General features: G+C 39.6%; 2 protein-coding genes across 2 annotated transcripts; one reads left to right on the forward strand and one right to left on the reverse strand.

The window, feature by feature from the left end:
- Positions 1-5077: 5077 nt before the first annotated feature.
- On the reverse strand, positions 5078-9005 carry LOTGIDRAFT_132248 (hypothetical protein; the record flags this gene model as incomplete). Its single annotated transcript, XM_009066680.1, has 8 exons — positions 5078-5230; positions 5414-5901; positions 6377-6583; positions 6887-7172; positions 7504-7634; positions 7986-8230; positions 8581-8691; positions 8935-9005. Coding segments are annotated over 8 exons (1692 nt in total), but the record flags the coding sequence as incomplete, so codon positions are not given.
- Positions 9006-9354: 349 nt separating this feature from the next.
- On the forward strand, positions 9355-15213 carry LOTGIDRAFT_196733 (hypothetical protein). Its single transcript, XM_009066681.1, has 10 exons — positions 9355-9457; positions 9652-9803; positions 10635-10817; positions 11317-11512; positions 11680-12020; positions 12244-12385; positions 12686-12907; positions 13296-13511; positions 13819-14058; positions 14285-15213. The coding sequence occupies exons 2-10, from the start codon at positions 9666-9668 to the stop codon at positions 14860-14862; spliced, it is 2256 nt and encodes a 751-aa protein (XP_009064929.1). The 5' UTR covers positions 9355-9457; positions 9652-9665; the 3' UTR covers positions 14863-15213.
- The last annotated feature ends 1079 nt before the right edge of the window (positions 15214-16292 follow it).

The following is a 16292-nucleotide window of genomic DNA, read 5'->3' on the forward strand; positions in this document are numbered from 1 at the left end:
AAAGGTATTAAGTAAGTATTATCTCGACCTATGCCTGAGTTGAACCCCGAACCTTCAAGTTAACGAGCAAGCATCTAACTCACTGAGCCACAGTGACTCCTCGAATGTATATTGGTATGAATACTCAAAATACAGGGTTTACCCTCAGGACATAGGTTGTCTCCCTTTTGAAACAAGCAATATTTTCCCGGCATCCACAAGCTTGGGTCATCATCAATGTTGTCTAGCCTGTGGCAGAAATGGAATTTGAAACCCTTAGGCACAGCTGGACCAATCAGGTTAGACGATTTCAAAAACCAATCCATGACGTCATCGGAATCTGCTGGAAACGTCACTGTTAATGAGGACGAAACCATTCTGTTGATGGGACATCCGTAAATTGGTTTGGGAAGTAGATAGTTGCCACCAGGAAAGCGAATGTCATCCTCTGAAAATGACGAACATATTCAATATAATAAACTTTTCGGGGGACATGTGCTTTGGCCGCAGTTAGAAGGTTGTTATCCGCATTACTTTTGAGAATGGAAACCAACGCCCTGTTCGTGTACAATTAAATAAAAAAAAAGATTCGTTTTATACTAAGGTACCGCGAGTTTCTATTCCATTTTCAGATTTGTTCTAAGCAGATGTAAAGAGATTATGAAACCATTGGTCAACTTGATATTTACTATTTGCCTATCTTGTTGCAGACAAACCAGAAGTTGGAAGTTGGATTTTAAACGAGTTACTGGTGACTGAATTGAAGTGAAACTTACCATATTCGCAGAAGTGACCGTAGCGGCCCAGAGGACACTGACAAACACAATCTTCTCCAATGGGTAAACGTCCGGATTCACATTGGATAAAACGACAACCTGAAAAATGTAGGATACCATCGACGTTTTAGCGGATCGACAATAATGAAATGCGGTTTTATGTCTATATTTCCAGTTGCTGGACTGATAATACAATGGACTCTATCGACTTATAAAAACGGACAACGGGGTGGAGTGAGCAATGATGTAAACTTTGATTTAATAACATAGGAGGACAAGATATGTGCATGGTAATGACCATTGCCTTGATCTCACCCCCCCCACCCCCCCCCCCACCACACCCCAGCCCTTAAAAAAAAAACATCACATGAAACCATATCCTCACTCCATGCCCCAATCACAGTTTTACCTTGATAGTCTTCCTTTAAAATAATAGCTGGCTGACATCTGTCAACGAGCACAAAGAATTCAATCAAAAATACAACGAGCACTCGTAGCTTTCTCATCATTGTCCCACAAATAATTTGAAACAAAAAGGGTAAAAAATATCTCAAAATATATGTTATGAAGATCACATAGCGTTTAAACTCCAAATACGAACGAATTTCACGTTTTGTTTTAATTGTTTTCTGTCCTTATTTTTTTTTATTCCAAATCACTATTAACTCAAGCACTTCTTCCAATACCTGAGCGACTCGTTCATTAAACAATTCAATATAAACACAACATTTCGCTTTTCATGAATATGCAAATGATATTCCCGTTAATACGTCCGATTATTTTAAACCAAATCTATAAACGATGAAAGTAAAGTGACACGGCGATGTAATGAACGCAACGAAAACGAAATTCGACGAAATTGAAACAAATCGATAAGTTAGCTATGATGTCTCTATTATCCAGAGACGTGATGGTTCTATATAATGTACAATTAATTATTGACTTATAAACACTGTGTCCATTAGTTCTATTTAAAAAAAGATTTTGACCGACTTAGTACTGTTGTCCGTCTGTTTTTTCTCATCACGAGTTATTGCCCTTGACCTGCATGTAGTTATGAATGCAAATTTGTGCAATATTGTCCGATAATTGCGAAAATTGATAGGCATCTTCCTTTCTTTGGACATCTTGGATACCTTGACTATATTGAGCTTTTGACCTCATAGGCATAGCTCGGATTGGCTTTATTCGCGGGGGTCCGCTGATGCTGCCGCCTACAATAGTCAAAATAGCCATCAGAGACTGGAAAAGAGGCAGATGTTTCGGACTAGGATATGGAATAAATCATTTTCAGCTTTCAAAATTGTCATTTTGTCAAGTTTTCATTTCGTTTTAAATACGATGCTTACCCTTTAAAGGGACAGATGCGCCATTTTGAGTGTTGACTTGGGTCTTCAATTCCTTCAAAAATATCTTAAACTAGGATTTTCTTTACCTATAGATATCTTTTCTATAGATGGCAGTGTCCCAAGAAAAGACGACTCTTCTTTTTAACTTTCAAACGCGGATAATTCTAGACACACTTGAATTTGAAGGCTCTTATTTAGACGGTGAGCTGTTAAGACTATTACTGATTGGCTATGCATAAAATCTGTTAAAAGGAAATGGTGCATCTGTCCATATAATGCTCCGGAAACGAGACAATGTGATGCTATTAATTATTCATTAATAGGTACTTATTAGTATTTGCTATATAGTTGAGATAATGGTCATCTATTGGCGTCAACACATTCATATTGCTTCATTAATAGTACATCACAGGGATTAGAGACCTGTTAAATACCGCGGTAATGAGTAAGTCATTACTAATTCAAGGGTATCAGACTTGCCACATACCCCTGTGATTTGCTCTTGTGTCGCGTATTCCACAAGGTATAAGCTGAACCATTGAACTCTCTGAAAGCGATTAAACTTAATTTAACAATGTAGACATTGTGTAGTCTCCAAAAGGGAATTATTCTATATTTTTTAGTTCGAAGATTAGTATAAAATTCTATTGGTGTTTAATGGATATGTATTGGCTGATTAAAGATATCCGGACACCAGAGGGTTAAAGCTGGGGGCAACAGGGTTAATTCCCTTTGTTATGTTCTTATATCAGTCTCTACAGAGTAACAGGCAAGGCCATAATGGGTAATGTCTACAAAATAAATCAAAACGCATATTTGTTTAACAACGTTCATAGAAAGCAATTCACCAGCTCTTTACTTTTTATGGAGGGCCACCTATGCCAAAAAACTTGTCGAATTAAAAAGAAAACGCGAACTTGTCTTATAACATCCAAAGAGAGCAATAAGACTGCTCTTTTCTTTTTATGGAAGGTCGTCCATTCCAAAAATATCGATAAAGTAAAAAGAATAAGTTCCACTTAGAACCATAACTAAGTTCGCTTTTATATTTTATGGAGGGCCATCAATGCCAAAACTCTATACTTTAGTAAAGACGCAAGCGACTTATTTAAGTGATCAACTGGCGTTGATATAAAGTATTCAACCTTCTAGCACCGACATTCAGCCAAACCGGAAGTGAAAAAGTTCCCAGAAACAAGTCATGGTAATATTATGGATTCTCATACAACGGACCGAAATTATTGTAATAGAAGCAACCAAACTTTCAACACCAAAAGCTATTTATTACAAAAAGCATCAAAATCAAAATGAAAAAATACTAGAAATACGGAATTTTTCAGGGTTCACCAAATTTTTCAACCCTTGCTCCCTAAGCATCCAGCACTGTCGTTTAGTTTTCAGTACTGGATCGTGCCTGGTTATCAACGTGGCTCTACTTCTGCTTTCTTCGTCGTCGCCGTGCTTCTGTACCAAGTGACCGACAATAGTATCAGAATCTGTTAGTCGAATTAGTTTTAGCTCGACATGTTTCTGCATAAATTGCCCTACAATAAAAAAAAAAGTAACCACCGTAAAGCAATACTAAAAGTAAGACATTATGTTTATGGTTCGGACGCCCTCGTTAGCGTTACCTGCGCAATGTTCCCCGGTATTCAAAGATAAAAGAAGCAAGGTATTATAATGTTGGATCTACATATGCAGAATTTGTGCCTGACATCAATTATGCATTTGATCCCCGTAACAGCAGAGCAGAAAAGTTTTAAGCGGAACGTACCCACTAATCCCGTTACATACACCGAGGCACGCCGCTCGTGACGTACTTCTACGTTGATGAAATCATCCCCAATATGGGTATGTTTATTGTGTGTTCGTCTTGCCACTTCCGCCTCTAGCCCATTATCAAACACAACGCGAACAACCTCCGTATCGCCATCTATAATTAGCCACGCCCCTTTCATTCTTGTCTCAAGACTGTCCTCCCAAGGATACTTGTGGTTGTCAAATTCTATTACTTCATGAGTTACATAGACAGTTTGTCCAGAATTCAAAATGGCCGCCTCTTTGATGTAAACTCTTTTCCCGCCATTTCTGTTTTTCTTGACTCCTGTGTCGAAACGTACATTTACCGTCAAGTCTGAAATGTTAAAGGAACGTATAAATAAAAATATTCAATTCGACCCCACGTCTAGTAGGGCCCAAGCCTTCTGCTAGCGTATTATACCCTATCAAAACTGAAAGACAATCAAAAAGGTATAACTTCGGGAACAGTGTAGGTCTAACGCCCCCCTACCCCCTCCTCTTAATCCCTCATCTCCTCGATCAAGCCTACCTTTGACTACGTCTTGAAACATGTTGTAAATCTCGTCCTTTTCTCCAATTACATCAAAACAAAGAGGATAGTCGAGACTATTTAATCCAATCATGAAATGGGGGTCACCGCCACCTGAAAACAAAGGTCAAATTAATCGAATATCCGAGAATATCCTAATCTTATGTCTGAAGATTTAGATAGCTATAGGATACCTCATGTATCTAAATTGGATGTAATAGCCTATGTTCATTTGTTGCTGAATTTTCTTCAAGAAGATTTTAAAAATCGTTAGGCTTTAAACCGACTTTCGTCAGAATACTCATCTTTAATGCGTTTTAAAACTGCTTGAAATATCTTAATCACTTGTCGCAAATCATCTTCAAGATGAATTTAAGAACGTTTGGATATACATATAAATCAAAAAAAACAATTCTTACCTCCACCCCATCCTCCGCCACCTCCACCGCCTCCCCCTCCCCAGCGTCGTGGTGGTCTTGTCGGTCGAGGTTTAATAGCTGTAAGTAAAAAATAAAAGAAAAACAGGATCTTCAAAGGGATATAGCATGTAAATATTTGATGGTTGTTCGAATAAAAATAATATAAATGATTAATAAATTATATAAGGTCTGATTTTTTAATACCGGTTCTTACTACTATATGTGCTAAAATAATTTACTGGGTAATAAAAAAATTAAAATCTTACTAGGTCTGGCTGTTCGAAGGTGGAATTCATTATAGTCTTCATCGTAGGTTTTCCATAGATTAGTGGCACTTGGTGATATAAACATACTAGTGGTGGGGGTCACGAACCCATACTGAAAAATACGAAAAAGGCCAACAATTGTCGGACCAAAACATATTATGACGATGTAGGGCAGAGCTTGAAACCTAGTTCGTCTTCAATTAAAAAGTGGCTCTGATAGGCTATATTCGTTGGCGTACAATCCAATCAAATCGCTGCATTCCGTGACACTAGAATAGTGGCTATTGTAGTTTACCTTTAAAGCAAGTCTTTCTGCTTTATTTCTGTCTCCGCCTCTGGTACCTGATGCAGCCGTCGTTTCCAGATATTCTTTAATTGTAAGGTACGCCCACAACCTCTCTAAAATATTACTTGCGTTGTCGATGTGCATGCCGTCCTCGTCGTCGTTCTCCTGGGCCTTCATGGCAATTGGACCATTGACAGAATTGGCGGCAATCACTAAGTCTATGTAATTAGAGTTATCTTGTACTTGGCCAGCTATGACGATTTCAGTGCCACCCAGCAAAATACTGTCCGTATCTTCCTTAAATATGCTCCTTTCATTTGAAACCTTGGTGCCATTATTGAGGTTTGAATATTGTATTGTGATGTCCTCAAGCAAAACTTTGGAAACTTCTTTATAGAACTGGGCTATTTGGAGCGAAGCTGATGATCCTTCAAAAATTCTTCGGGCGACACCACCACTATCAAAGGCGATCCGGTACATTAAGTCCCAATCCGATCCTGAAAGACCAAAGATATGGCTTAGTTTTAGGCATCGCAAGTCAACAGAATATTTAACAGGAAGATAGAAAAATATATCCTAGTTTCACTGGGATCGTGTCTACCAGCTGCTGTTCGGTCAAATTTCTTGGTAATGATTTTAGTTTTAGGGGGATAAAAACTTGGGTTCACTATGATCCACTCTACCAGCTAGTGTTTGGTCAAACGTCATGGCATTGATCCCTCTCGGATTATCCTTACCCATTTTCACAACTGAGATAATGAGGAAAGATGACTTATTCAAGACTTCCAAATGCCTGCCGAGATAAATACAAACGACCACCATAATATTATATTCGACGTAACCAATCAAGTGACGTATCTCCAAGTAACTCCAATCAAATGTCTTGTTGGTTTTGCAAAATTTTCTATGATGGGAGGCCTAGTGCTAGGGCCCCACCCACACCCCCAGTCATCATACGTGCTTTGTGCCCACCTTTGCCAAAAGCTAAGCTATAAATGGGTATTTTCTGAGTGTTGGCAGATTTTACCCAGTGAATGATTGACCTTGGTCTGGTATTTCCCTTAGTTGGTTCTCCATCAGTTAGAAGGAATACCATTGGTACACCTTCTGGGTCCTTCTCGAACATCGAAAACCCTTTTACCAAGGCAGCCTGGATGTCAGTATCTGAAATTAGATTTGCTATTAACTTTGCAAAAGGTTTCATTCTCCATTGGTGCATTGTATTTAAAGTCTCCAAGTGACCGCGACTACATTTGAATTTGTGGTGAGTAAAAACATACAAACTTCCGGGATACATGATGGGCAAAGTTGGTAATAGCTTGGCATTGTGAAGTTGTTCAGAAAAGATTCTAGGATCGAAATAATAAATATCGAATGTTCCACGGTTTAAAATATGACCCGAATAGATCATGGTTATAAACCGTGATGGGTATTAAGATCCAAGATGGCGCTGCTTTGTCTCCGAAATCAAAATTTACGTACATTGATTGGTTCTAAGATTTTTGATAAACTTTAGAGCTTTTGATTTTGTGCCAGAAGTTACTGGTTGGAAACCGTCTGCCCAAAACGTCTGCTGGGTGTTGAAAACCAAGATGTTAAAACGATCCTGTTCACTTAGCTCTTTGATGATAACTGTCATGGCGTCTTTCAGTTGGCCCAACTTCCGGTCCGCCATTGACGTACTGGTATCCAACATAAACAAAATGTCTCTAGGAAACTCTTCAGTGATGTTGGGCGCAAAGAAATGGACGAAATATCCATCGACAACCTGTAATAGTTTTAATTGGTATTTGATATAAATAATGATTGAGCACACTCACAGCCACACTGCATAAAAAACCAAAACTCATGAAAACTTGTTCAGTTATGCCCCAAGTCGCAAAAGGATTCCATACGTTGGGCATACAGAGAGACAATGCGACCCCCTCCCCACCCCAAAAAAGAAAAATTCTAACATTGTCCCTGCGGATATATTATTTGCCCCTCAGAACAATCAAGTCTGGCAACGGGCCTGGTCAATATGTTTTTATTCCATTATCCGGTCCAGCATGAGTTAATATAAATACATCTATATGGCGTGTCTTTTCGAGTTTACTTACATAGACATCTCCAACCGAATAATCACGTTCTACGTCATATCGGACGATAAACTTTCCCGCCAATCCGCCATCCCCCTGTTGAGACGTGGTCGGAGAGAATTGGATGTTGGCTGTTTTGGGTGTTGGCTGGTCTATTATTACCATTTTAGCTGAAATTGAAAGAGATAAAATCGTCTTAGAAATTTCAAAAACGTTTTTGCCAGCTATCCATGCGTATCATTTTTCAGATGTAAAATTGGTCTTACTGTTCGATTACTATTCATTAAAGGTCTTTCCAATGGGAGATGTGTATGATGTGTCTAAAGTGTATTTAGTGGAAGTAAATTTACTTGACTTTTTTCGGAGTTTTTGAGCACAGCTTTCCTTTACTTTAATGTACATATAATATATTTTGACATGGACGGGACAGCTGCAAGAGGGGCATAACCCTTGACCTTTGACCGTTATAGTGTAAAATAGACGAAAATACTCCTTTAAACTACCTCTCTTAATAACTGACGGTATTTCGGTAGTAAGTGTTGGTACGGAAACATCTTTAATAGCTCGAGTTTCCTGAATAGTAACTTTAACTTGTACATCACGTACAGGCTGGCCTGGGTTAATATAGATCTCATGGTTGTATATACCAGCTCGGCGCTCTAGTAATTCATCGTACGTTAGGTTAAAAGTGATTTTTTGCATCGCTGCTACGTTCACGGCTATATTGAATTTATTGTATGCATTCGGTCTGAAATAAAAGAGTGATGAATCAAGGGTTGGTGGGCGTTTTTTTTCTTTTGTTTTTTTTTTGGGGGGTTGGAGGGGGGGGGGAGGATTCTTTTCCCTCCTACCACCGCCCGTAGAAGCATTCCTTGCAGAGCTTGTTTAAATTAACTAGAACTCATCTCATGCTGCCGACTTAATCTTTATCAGGATGACTAATTTTGTTAATGGCAATAAACTTTCAAATATTGGTCTTGATGTATACGAACAAATTTAGCTCACTGCACAGGAGCTAAAAAGAATCCAGAAACGATCTACTTCATTGGTCCGATCCATATACGACCACGATATAGAAAAATTGAATGTAAATCTTACTTGGCAGTGATTTGTCCAGCAGATGCCCCGAGGCGTTTTGATTCGTCATATTGTTGTTGACTATAACTCTTAGCTCTAACTTCGCCATAGTATGTAGTTCCATTTATTTCCCTGAAAAATACAAACCAATCTTTCCTACAACCCTGACCCTGGTTGTTCGACATCACGATATTTGAAACGATAAGTACTCTTACAATTCAATCAAATCGCTGCACTTACTAACTAACGTGATACAAAAAATGTAAAAAAAAAAAAGAAGTCAAGGTATAAAACGCAGATCGTAATAGTTTGACATTGTGAAGATAATATGTGGACTCTCTGAAAGGGACAAAAAAGAAAAGTGGAATTACTTACATCGAGAAATTGGAAATGAAAGCTTTGCCAGGAATATCTACATCAAATATGGCCTCTCGTGAAACATTGGAAAATAACAAATTTTTCAATAATTCAAAATGGCGTCAAATAGAGCAAGATCCCAGATATTGAAATAATGTATCATATTTAAAGAAAAGATCAAAATTGCAACGTCTGTTATAAATTTCTAAGAGTTTTATAATTTTAAAGTCAGTCTATAAATAGATAAGATGTTATCAAATCTGCTTTTGATTATTCAAGAGCACGCGCTGAATCCAAGATGCTGATATATTTTATCATATTTAAAGATAACACGACAATGTCAAAAATTATAAAACTTATCATAAAAAAGATAAAATAAACGACTTCGTTCATTTCTTCATACTTTTGACTTATCAACCTCATCATGAGACGATGGGTGGTGACGATTGGTCTTTTTTAAAAAATCTTTTTCCTTATTTGTCAGCTGATTAAGTTATCTGGAGATTGGATTCTTTGCGAGGAACGACGAGGAACGACGAGGTAAATTGGTTCTTTTTTCGTTCTAAATAAGCTTTTGGGAATAATTTTGGTGGGGGGGGGGGGGGGGGGGGGGGGTGGGGGCGGATGCGGATGGAGCTAGCTCAAAATCATTCTTTTGAAATTTATCAGGGAGATAACATGGCCTAGTTATGAATTGAAAAAAAAAATGCTTGCTTGCTTGTCCTGATTCGTTGTAGGTGTGAAAAACGATGGGTTGGATGACTGAAACCTCCCTCAGAGTAATCCTTATTGCTCTAGCTGTGTGCTGTGGCTCTGCCTCTTGTAAAGGATATAAATTCGCAGACCGGGGAAATGGGAGTTTTACTGTTTCTGTTGGCGGTGTTAAGGTAAGTCATGAAGAACTGTTTCTTATGGTAGCTGATTACGGCCATTTCACATCCTGTGATGGCCAACTTCAGCCACCATAGTGTCTATATATTCGCTTTGTAGCTCAGTCAATGGTTAAGAATTTTCACTTACTGAAGAAATGAAAGTTTTACTGTTTCTGTAGGTGCTGTTATGTAAGCCACGGAGAATGGCGTCAAATCGTTTCCCATGGAAGCTAATTACGCCCATTTCACATCCTGTGATGGCCAACTTCAGCCACCATAGTTTCTATATTTTCGCTTTGTAGCGAGTGGTAGTCAGTGGTTAAGAATTTAACTTACTGAGTGGGGAAAGGAGAATTTTGCTGTTTCTGTAGAATGATAGCTGAATGCGGTCATTTATCATCTCTGCATCCTCGTCCTGGTCATCGTAGTGCCAATCTTATTGTTTGTAATGAACGAAAGTCAACATCAAGACTAGACTTGACATTAGAAGGAACAATTGGTAGACAGCATGCGCCAGAACCTAAGGTGTATAGTTGTTTAACTTTACCAAGAAGTTCATCAAGGACCAGCTTGAAGAAAGGATCCTTGAGAACCCATGTTGTTATCCTTGTTAAATCATTGCCAAGGACCAACTGGTAGACACGACCCTATTTTTACTCTTAATCTTACCAAGAGGTTTAGTCATGAACACCTGGTAGAAAGGATCCCCTAAACGTTAATTGATATCCTAAAATCCTAAAAAAAAATTGTTTATCGTTGATACTGATAGCATTAATATTCAATTCTTAGAAAACCTCTTTTCAATACCTTTAACTCTTGCTTTCTTACCATTATCTTTTCTGTTAGATAATAGATCATACAAATGACAAACCGTTCCTGTATCTTGGACGAGGTTCCACCAAATTCCTGGAATATCGAGGAAACTTCAACATTAAAGACTACACGCTGGAACGAATTGGTCTGAAACTCATTAAGAGAACGTCTACCGCCAATGGCGATCAGCTGATCATGGTCTACAACTACAACGCTGTATGTAAACTGTCCCATTTGTGAACATTAGTGACCTGAAACACCATGATGCATGAGCCTTTATATTCAAATTTATATCCTCGCTATTGTACTTGGACATGTTAAATGAGTTCGCATACTTTGTTTATGTCTTCATGTCCAAAACTAGCTGCCCTCGTGGTGATGCGGCATGAGATGAGCTCTAGTCAATTTTGCATTAACAATATTGTATGACGTCTAAAGCGTAAGCATTCAGACCTGGAGTGTTGTTTTGTGAATTCTGTGAACGGTAATTTGCGTTGACGTAGAGTGACAAAGTAAACTGTCGACCAGTGGTACATCTGTTCACCGCAAAAACAGCGAACAGTCATAATCAACCCTGATAATGCGTACATGGCGTTACTATTACCCTTAAATAACGCAGAGCGACCATAAACAACTGTAATACAGAAGTGACCCAAAACGTACTGGTGTTACTATTAACCCGAAATAGCCATGAATAAGCCTATCTGTATTGCAGGAAAACATCACAGTAAACCTTGGGTCAAAAGAAGGTCATCCACTAACTGTAGACATCAGTGATCTGGGAGACCAGTATGATCGACTCTGGGTTCGAATCGCAGCTCAACCTAGTGATGCTATTTATGGTGGTGGTGAACAATATTCTTACCTTAATCTCAGAGGTCGACAGTATCCTATCTGGACTAGGGAACAGGGTAGGTTTTTGTACGTTATGGACCATAGTTACTTGCATGTTGCCAAAAGGTTTGATCAAGAACTAGTTGCTAAACAGGGTCAGTATCCTATCCTTTTGGCATGTGGGTGTGACCTCAGCAGCCCATTCAGAGAGTTCTCACAACATATTTGATACTTTTCAATTTAGGTGTTGGAAGAAATAAGAGCACGCTGGTAACATTCCAAGCAGACGTGATGGAACGGAGTGGAGGGGACTACCATACCACATACTTTCCCCAACCGACCTTCTACAGCAGCCAGAAATACTACTTTCATCATGGCGGCTCTAATTACGCCATCTTGGATTTCGGTCATCAAGATTTCCACGAGGTCTTCATCATGGGAAAACCTGGAAGGCTGTATGTTAACACTGGAAAAACATTTAATGATCTCGTTACCAAGCTGACGGGGTTTCTGGGAAGGATGCCACCACTTCCGGATTGGATTTATGATGGCGCCATTATTGGAATTCAAGGCGGCACCAAGAAGGTTTGTATCGAAATTCCTGACTAGTTTAGTTTAATGCCTTTGCAAGTTATACTGACTCTTCGGGGCACCTAAATCAACTTGAATTTTGATGCAAATTTTTATATCTGAACAGATCATGAATAACAAGTAGGTTGCATAAGAATGAAACTTCATTTTGGTTTTCGGGTTTCTTTTTGTTGTCCGGATCATTCGTTTTTAACCTTTTTTTTATTATTAATGGTAGATGTTGGAGTATATAGACTATTGTGACCAGTACGACATCAAACTATCAGGAGTTTGGATCCAGGATTGGGCTGGTACCATTCAGACCGGCTTTGGTAAAAGAATATTCTGGAACTGGCGCTGGAATGCAACTACGTATCCAGGTGATGCCATGTCTATATTTCACACTACTTTTTAACTATATTAGGGGCTGGAAATTCCTGATAATCCTGCACGGATTCCACCTGTCAGTGATACATGTCTGAAAGGGATAATAAACCAAGGTGGTCCGTCGGCTACAGAATGTGCATGTTAAATATCCCTCGAAAGTTGAACATCGAAAAAGAGAAGTTTATGTCGCTGACTTTGCAAGTTTCTCTCGTTGCACACTGCTTGGTATTGCCCGTCTTTATTAGCCCAACTAAGTGCAGAAAAGCAGGACTCAAAACTCCATTCCATTTCAGATTTGAACAGTACCATTCCGACACTCAAGGAGCGAGGTATTCGAGTACTCGGTTACATCAACCCCAACCTCAATAAAGAGGGCGATCTTTTCGCTATCGGTGATCAGAAAGGATATTTCTTTAAAAATGCAACTGGACAAACTTATCTACAAGATTTTGGAGAATTTGAATGTGGAACTGTAGACTTGACTAATCCAGACGCTTATCAGTGGTACAAAAATGGTAAATAGTTGTTGTCTTATACTATATATACGTTACCACAATCTGTGGTACTAGTTCACTCAAAGAGCCTGAGCTGGCTCTGTAGCATTTTGCATAGGGTGATCGTATAGAATAAGAGGCAGGTTATCCAGCACCCCTAAGTGGGTCAGCAGGTCTCGATTTTTTGTCTAGGTGTTGGCCTCTGTCAATGATGATCTTTCCAACTGTTCACATATCGAAAAGTGGTCAAGAACGCCAAAATAATTGGGCGCACAAGTGGAGACCAGCTGTTGATATATATTCGGATATGATAGCCATATTGGGACAGCTGTCTTTGGAAATGGGAGTTCCAATATAGAGACTTAGGCGCACAAGGTAGTGCTCTAAGGATGTCGTTTTAATTTTACAGAGGTGGTAAAGAAATACTCCATAGATTTAGGACTGGGGGGTTGGATGGCTGATTTCGGAGAATATCTACCAGTTGATGTCCATGCCTTCAGTGGAGAAGCGGCTACAATTGTCCACAATAAATACCCCGTCCTGTGGGCCAAGCTAAACCGAGAAGCTGTGGAGGAATCTGGTAACCTGGGAGAGGTGGTGTTTTGGATGAGAGCTGGATACTCGGGTATATAGCAAAGATCTTTCCATTCGTACTTCATGCATAGGGCTGAGAATTGTCGTGCAGTTACACTCTTACGAAGATTTTTCCCAGCTTTACATGGGGTACTGGTTCAGATCCAGACCGACAGCCAAGACCTTTCGAGAGAGATCTTGACAGTGTGTACACGATTTGGCACTTCGAATATATTTTTGGATTTTGAACCATTCAACATTTCTTCGACAACCTGCTGATGCAGCAGCTCTATTACTATGACTGTATAAGCAGATTACGTTGAACCAAGAAAAGATAACTCTTTATATTCTTTTCACAGGAACCGGAAATTACACGACGTTAATGTGGGCAGGAGACCAAAATGTGGACTTTTCTTACGGTGATGGCTTAGCCTCTACTATACCCGCTAGTTTTAATATGGGGCTCAGTGGGGCCGGTATAACACATTTTGATATCGGCGGTTACACGACGTTTGCACCACTTATGGTCCGAACGGAGGAGTTACTGCTACGATCTGCGGAAGCTGCTGTCTTTGGTCCAGTTTTTAGATCACATGAAGGTAAGACACTGTGAAATGATTTATGATTATGAACGTCAAAATACTACAACAATACATGACCCTCGAAATAAAAACAAACATTAGCTTCTGCTGTACGTCGTCCAAGAATCTTCATTGTTGTACCTACTCTACCAAAGTGTCGACCACACATACCTTTTCAGCTTACTGTGATTGGCACGTCAAACCATTCCCCATATCACTCAAACCGAGACATTGTTCATTTTAGGGAACCAGCCGGCAGCAAACAAACAGTTCTACTCGAGTCCTGGGATCTCCATGAAGTTTTCTCGATTGACAGAGATGTTCACCCTTCTAAAGAACTACTCCCAACATGTAGTCAACATTACAACTGAAACTGGTATCCCAGCACAAAGACCGTTATTCATGCAATACGAAAACGACGTCGGATCTCAGGACGTCGCTTACGAGTACATGTACGGTGACGACGTTCTCGTAGCTCCTGTTATATCGGCTGGAAAGAGCTCATGGAATGTTCATTTACCTAAAGATCCTGATGCGACATCTAAATGGGTACATCTCTGGTCCAAGGAGGAATATGATGGCGCGCAAGACATCACCGTGGAAGCCCCAATCGGGCAACCACCAGTATTTTACAAATCAACGTCTAAATTTTCAAAAACATTTGAGGCCATAGGTAACATGCCTTTGGTCGTGGTGCCCACCACGCAGCCGCCTCAAACGGAACCTAATACGACTCCGTCATCAACCATGTCTGTGCTAACTTCCGTTACGTTACTGACTATATCCGCTTCATTCCTTGCTATCTTGTCATCATTGGTGTAGAATTTTATATAAACGACACTTCGCCTCAAGTCACTTCGCCCCGGTGCTAGCACCAAGGGATGAATTGTCTTTCTTAAATGAAATATTGGGATGAGATTCGGATGAAAGAGTGATATATTATCATAGAAGATGTGCGAAAGTTGAATGACAACTAAAAATGAACTTTTTTATTAGTCATATCATGTAACATTAAAGGGATTTTGAAGGGATTTTCTAACATTTATGTGTAAATGGATTAGGGACTCTGACGTCAGGCATCTGTGATTCCCGCCATTCATTAACAATTTACTAAACCTCTTAACATTTTCTTTAAGTATGTTTTGTTATAAATGAATAATTTGTAAACTTTGACTCGTTTTTGTTTGTTTTTGACTGTGGTGGTTCTCCAGGCTAGACGCTGTAGGTTTGGGGTCAAAACAACCTTTTTGCGCACAGATTCCTTCCTGTCAGTGATGGAAGTCATTACATCCGTGTGTCACGTCTACGGAACTGAACTAGTGCCAGATTTGTTTGGCCAGTTAAATGGCTGACACGGAGCAGCTCTCAAATCAAATTGATGATGATCTGAACCTTGTTGGCAACGGGTTATTTGATAGCCCGTGACCATTCACTGCTGAAAACGGCGAGAGACCAGAACCCACAGGCAGGTAGCGTAGCGAGGATTCCATAGACCGAGGAGGTGAGTCATCTGAGCTCCGGGGTCCTTTGTGTATTGTAGCCGACATTTGTCATATCAAGGTGTCAGGGCGATCCTCCCTGTGGATACCCTACTAATCTAGGAAGGAGGAGACTGTATCTATAGCGATTTTGGAAGTTTAAGTAGAATAGATATCAGTTTGCACACCCCCCCCCCCCCCCCACCCCCTCCCTCAAAAGCCAATGCCCACAGGATATGTGTGAATGACAAGACCCCAACACATAAAAAGTTATCTATGCCCTATTACTAATTCAGTGATGAAATAATAAAAATAATTCAGTAGTCAAATAGATAAGACCAATAAATTATGATCAGCTCAGGGGGATATAGTCGAGGTTTAATGTCGGAGTGGATGTTCTGATTGTGATGTGGATGGTTTGTCAGGATCAACACGAAGGTTTGTATTTTGTTTATAGAATTTGTAGATCTTGTACCGGAATTTCCCGACTTAAACCACGCCGACATTGTCATACTTCCCCGAGACCATGTCAAAACCCGTATTCGTGAAATGATGCAGCAGAACTTTCACAATGGGTCGTTTGATAACCCAACAGAGACGAAACAGCTACTGTCTTTCTTGTTTTCGGTAACATGAATAACTATTACTTAAGTGCAGAAGAGTAGGACGTAAAACTCCATTAATTTCATTCATTTACATTGAATACCACACAAGCATTGGAGGGTAAAAGCTTTGACATTTTCTTGTAGATGATGGAGCCATGCTCAAGTGCGG

The sequence above is a fragment of the Lottia gigantea genome (assembly GCF_000327385.1).
Source record: "Lottia gigantea unplaced genomic scaffold LOTGIsca_79, whole genome shotgun sequence".
Taxonomy (NCBI): domain Eukaryota; kingdom Metazoa; phylum Mollusca; class Gastropoda; family Lottiidae; genus Lottia; species Lottia gigantea.

Excerpts from the sequence above, each read along its gene's own strand:
- LOTGIDRAFT_196733 (XM_009066681.1), top strand. The coding sequence starts at position 9,666 with ATGGGTTGGATGACTGAAACCTCCCTCAGAGTAATCCTTATTGCTCTA. Across the intron at positions 9,804-10,634 it reads TTTCTGTTGGCGGTGTTAAG|ATAATAGATCATACAAATGA; the intron begins GTAAGTCATGAA and ends CTTTTCTGTTAG. Across the intron at positions 13,512-13,818 it reads GATGAGAGCTGGATACTCGG|GAACCGGAAATTACACGACG; the intron begins GTATATAGCAAA and ends TTCTTTTCACAG.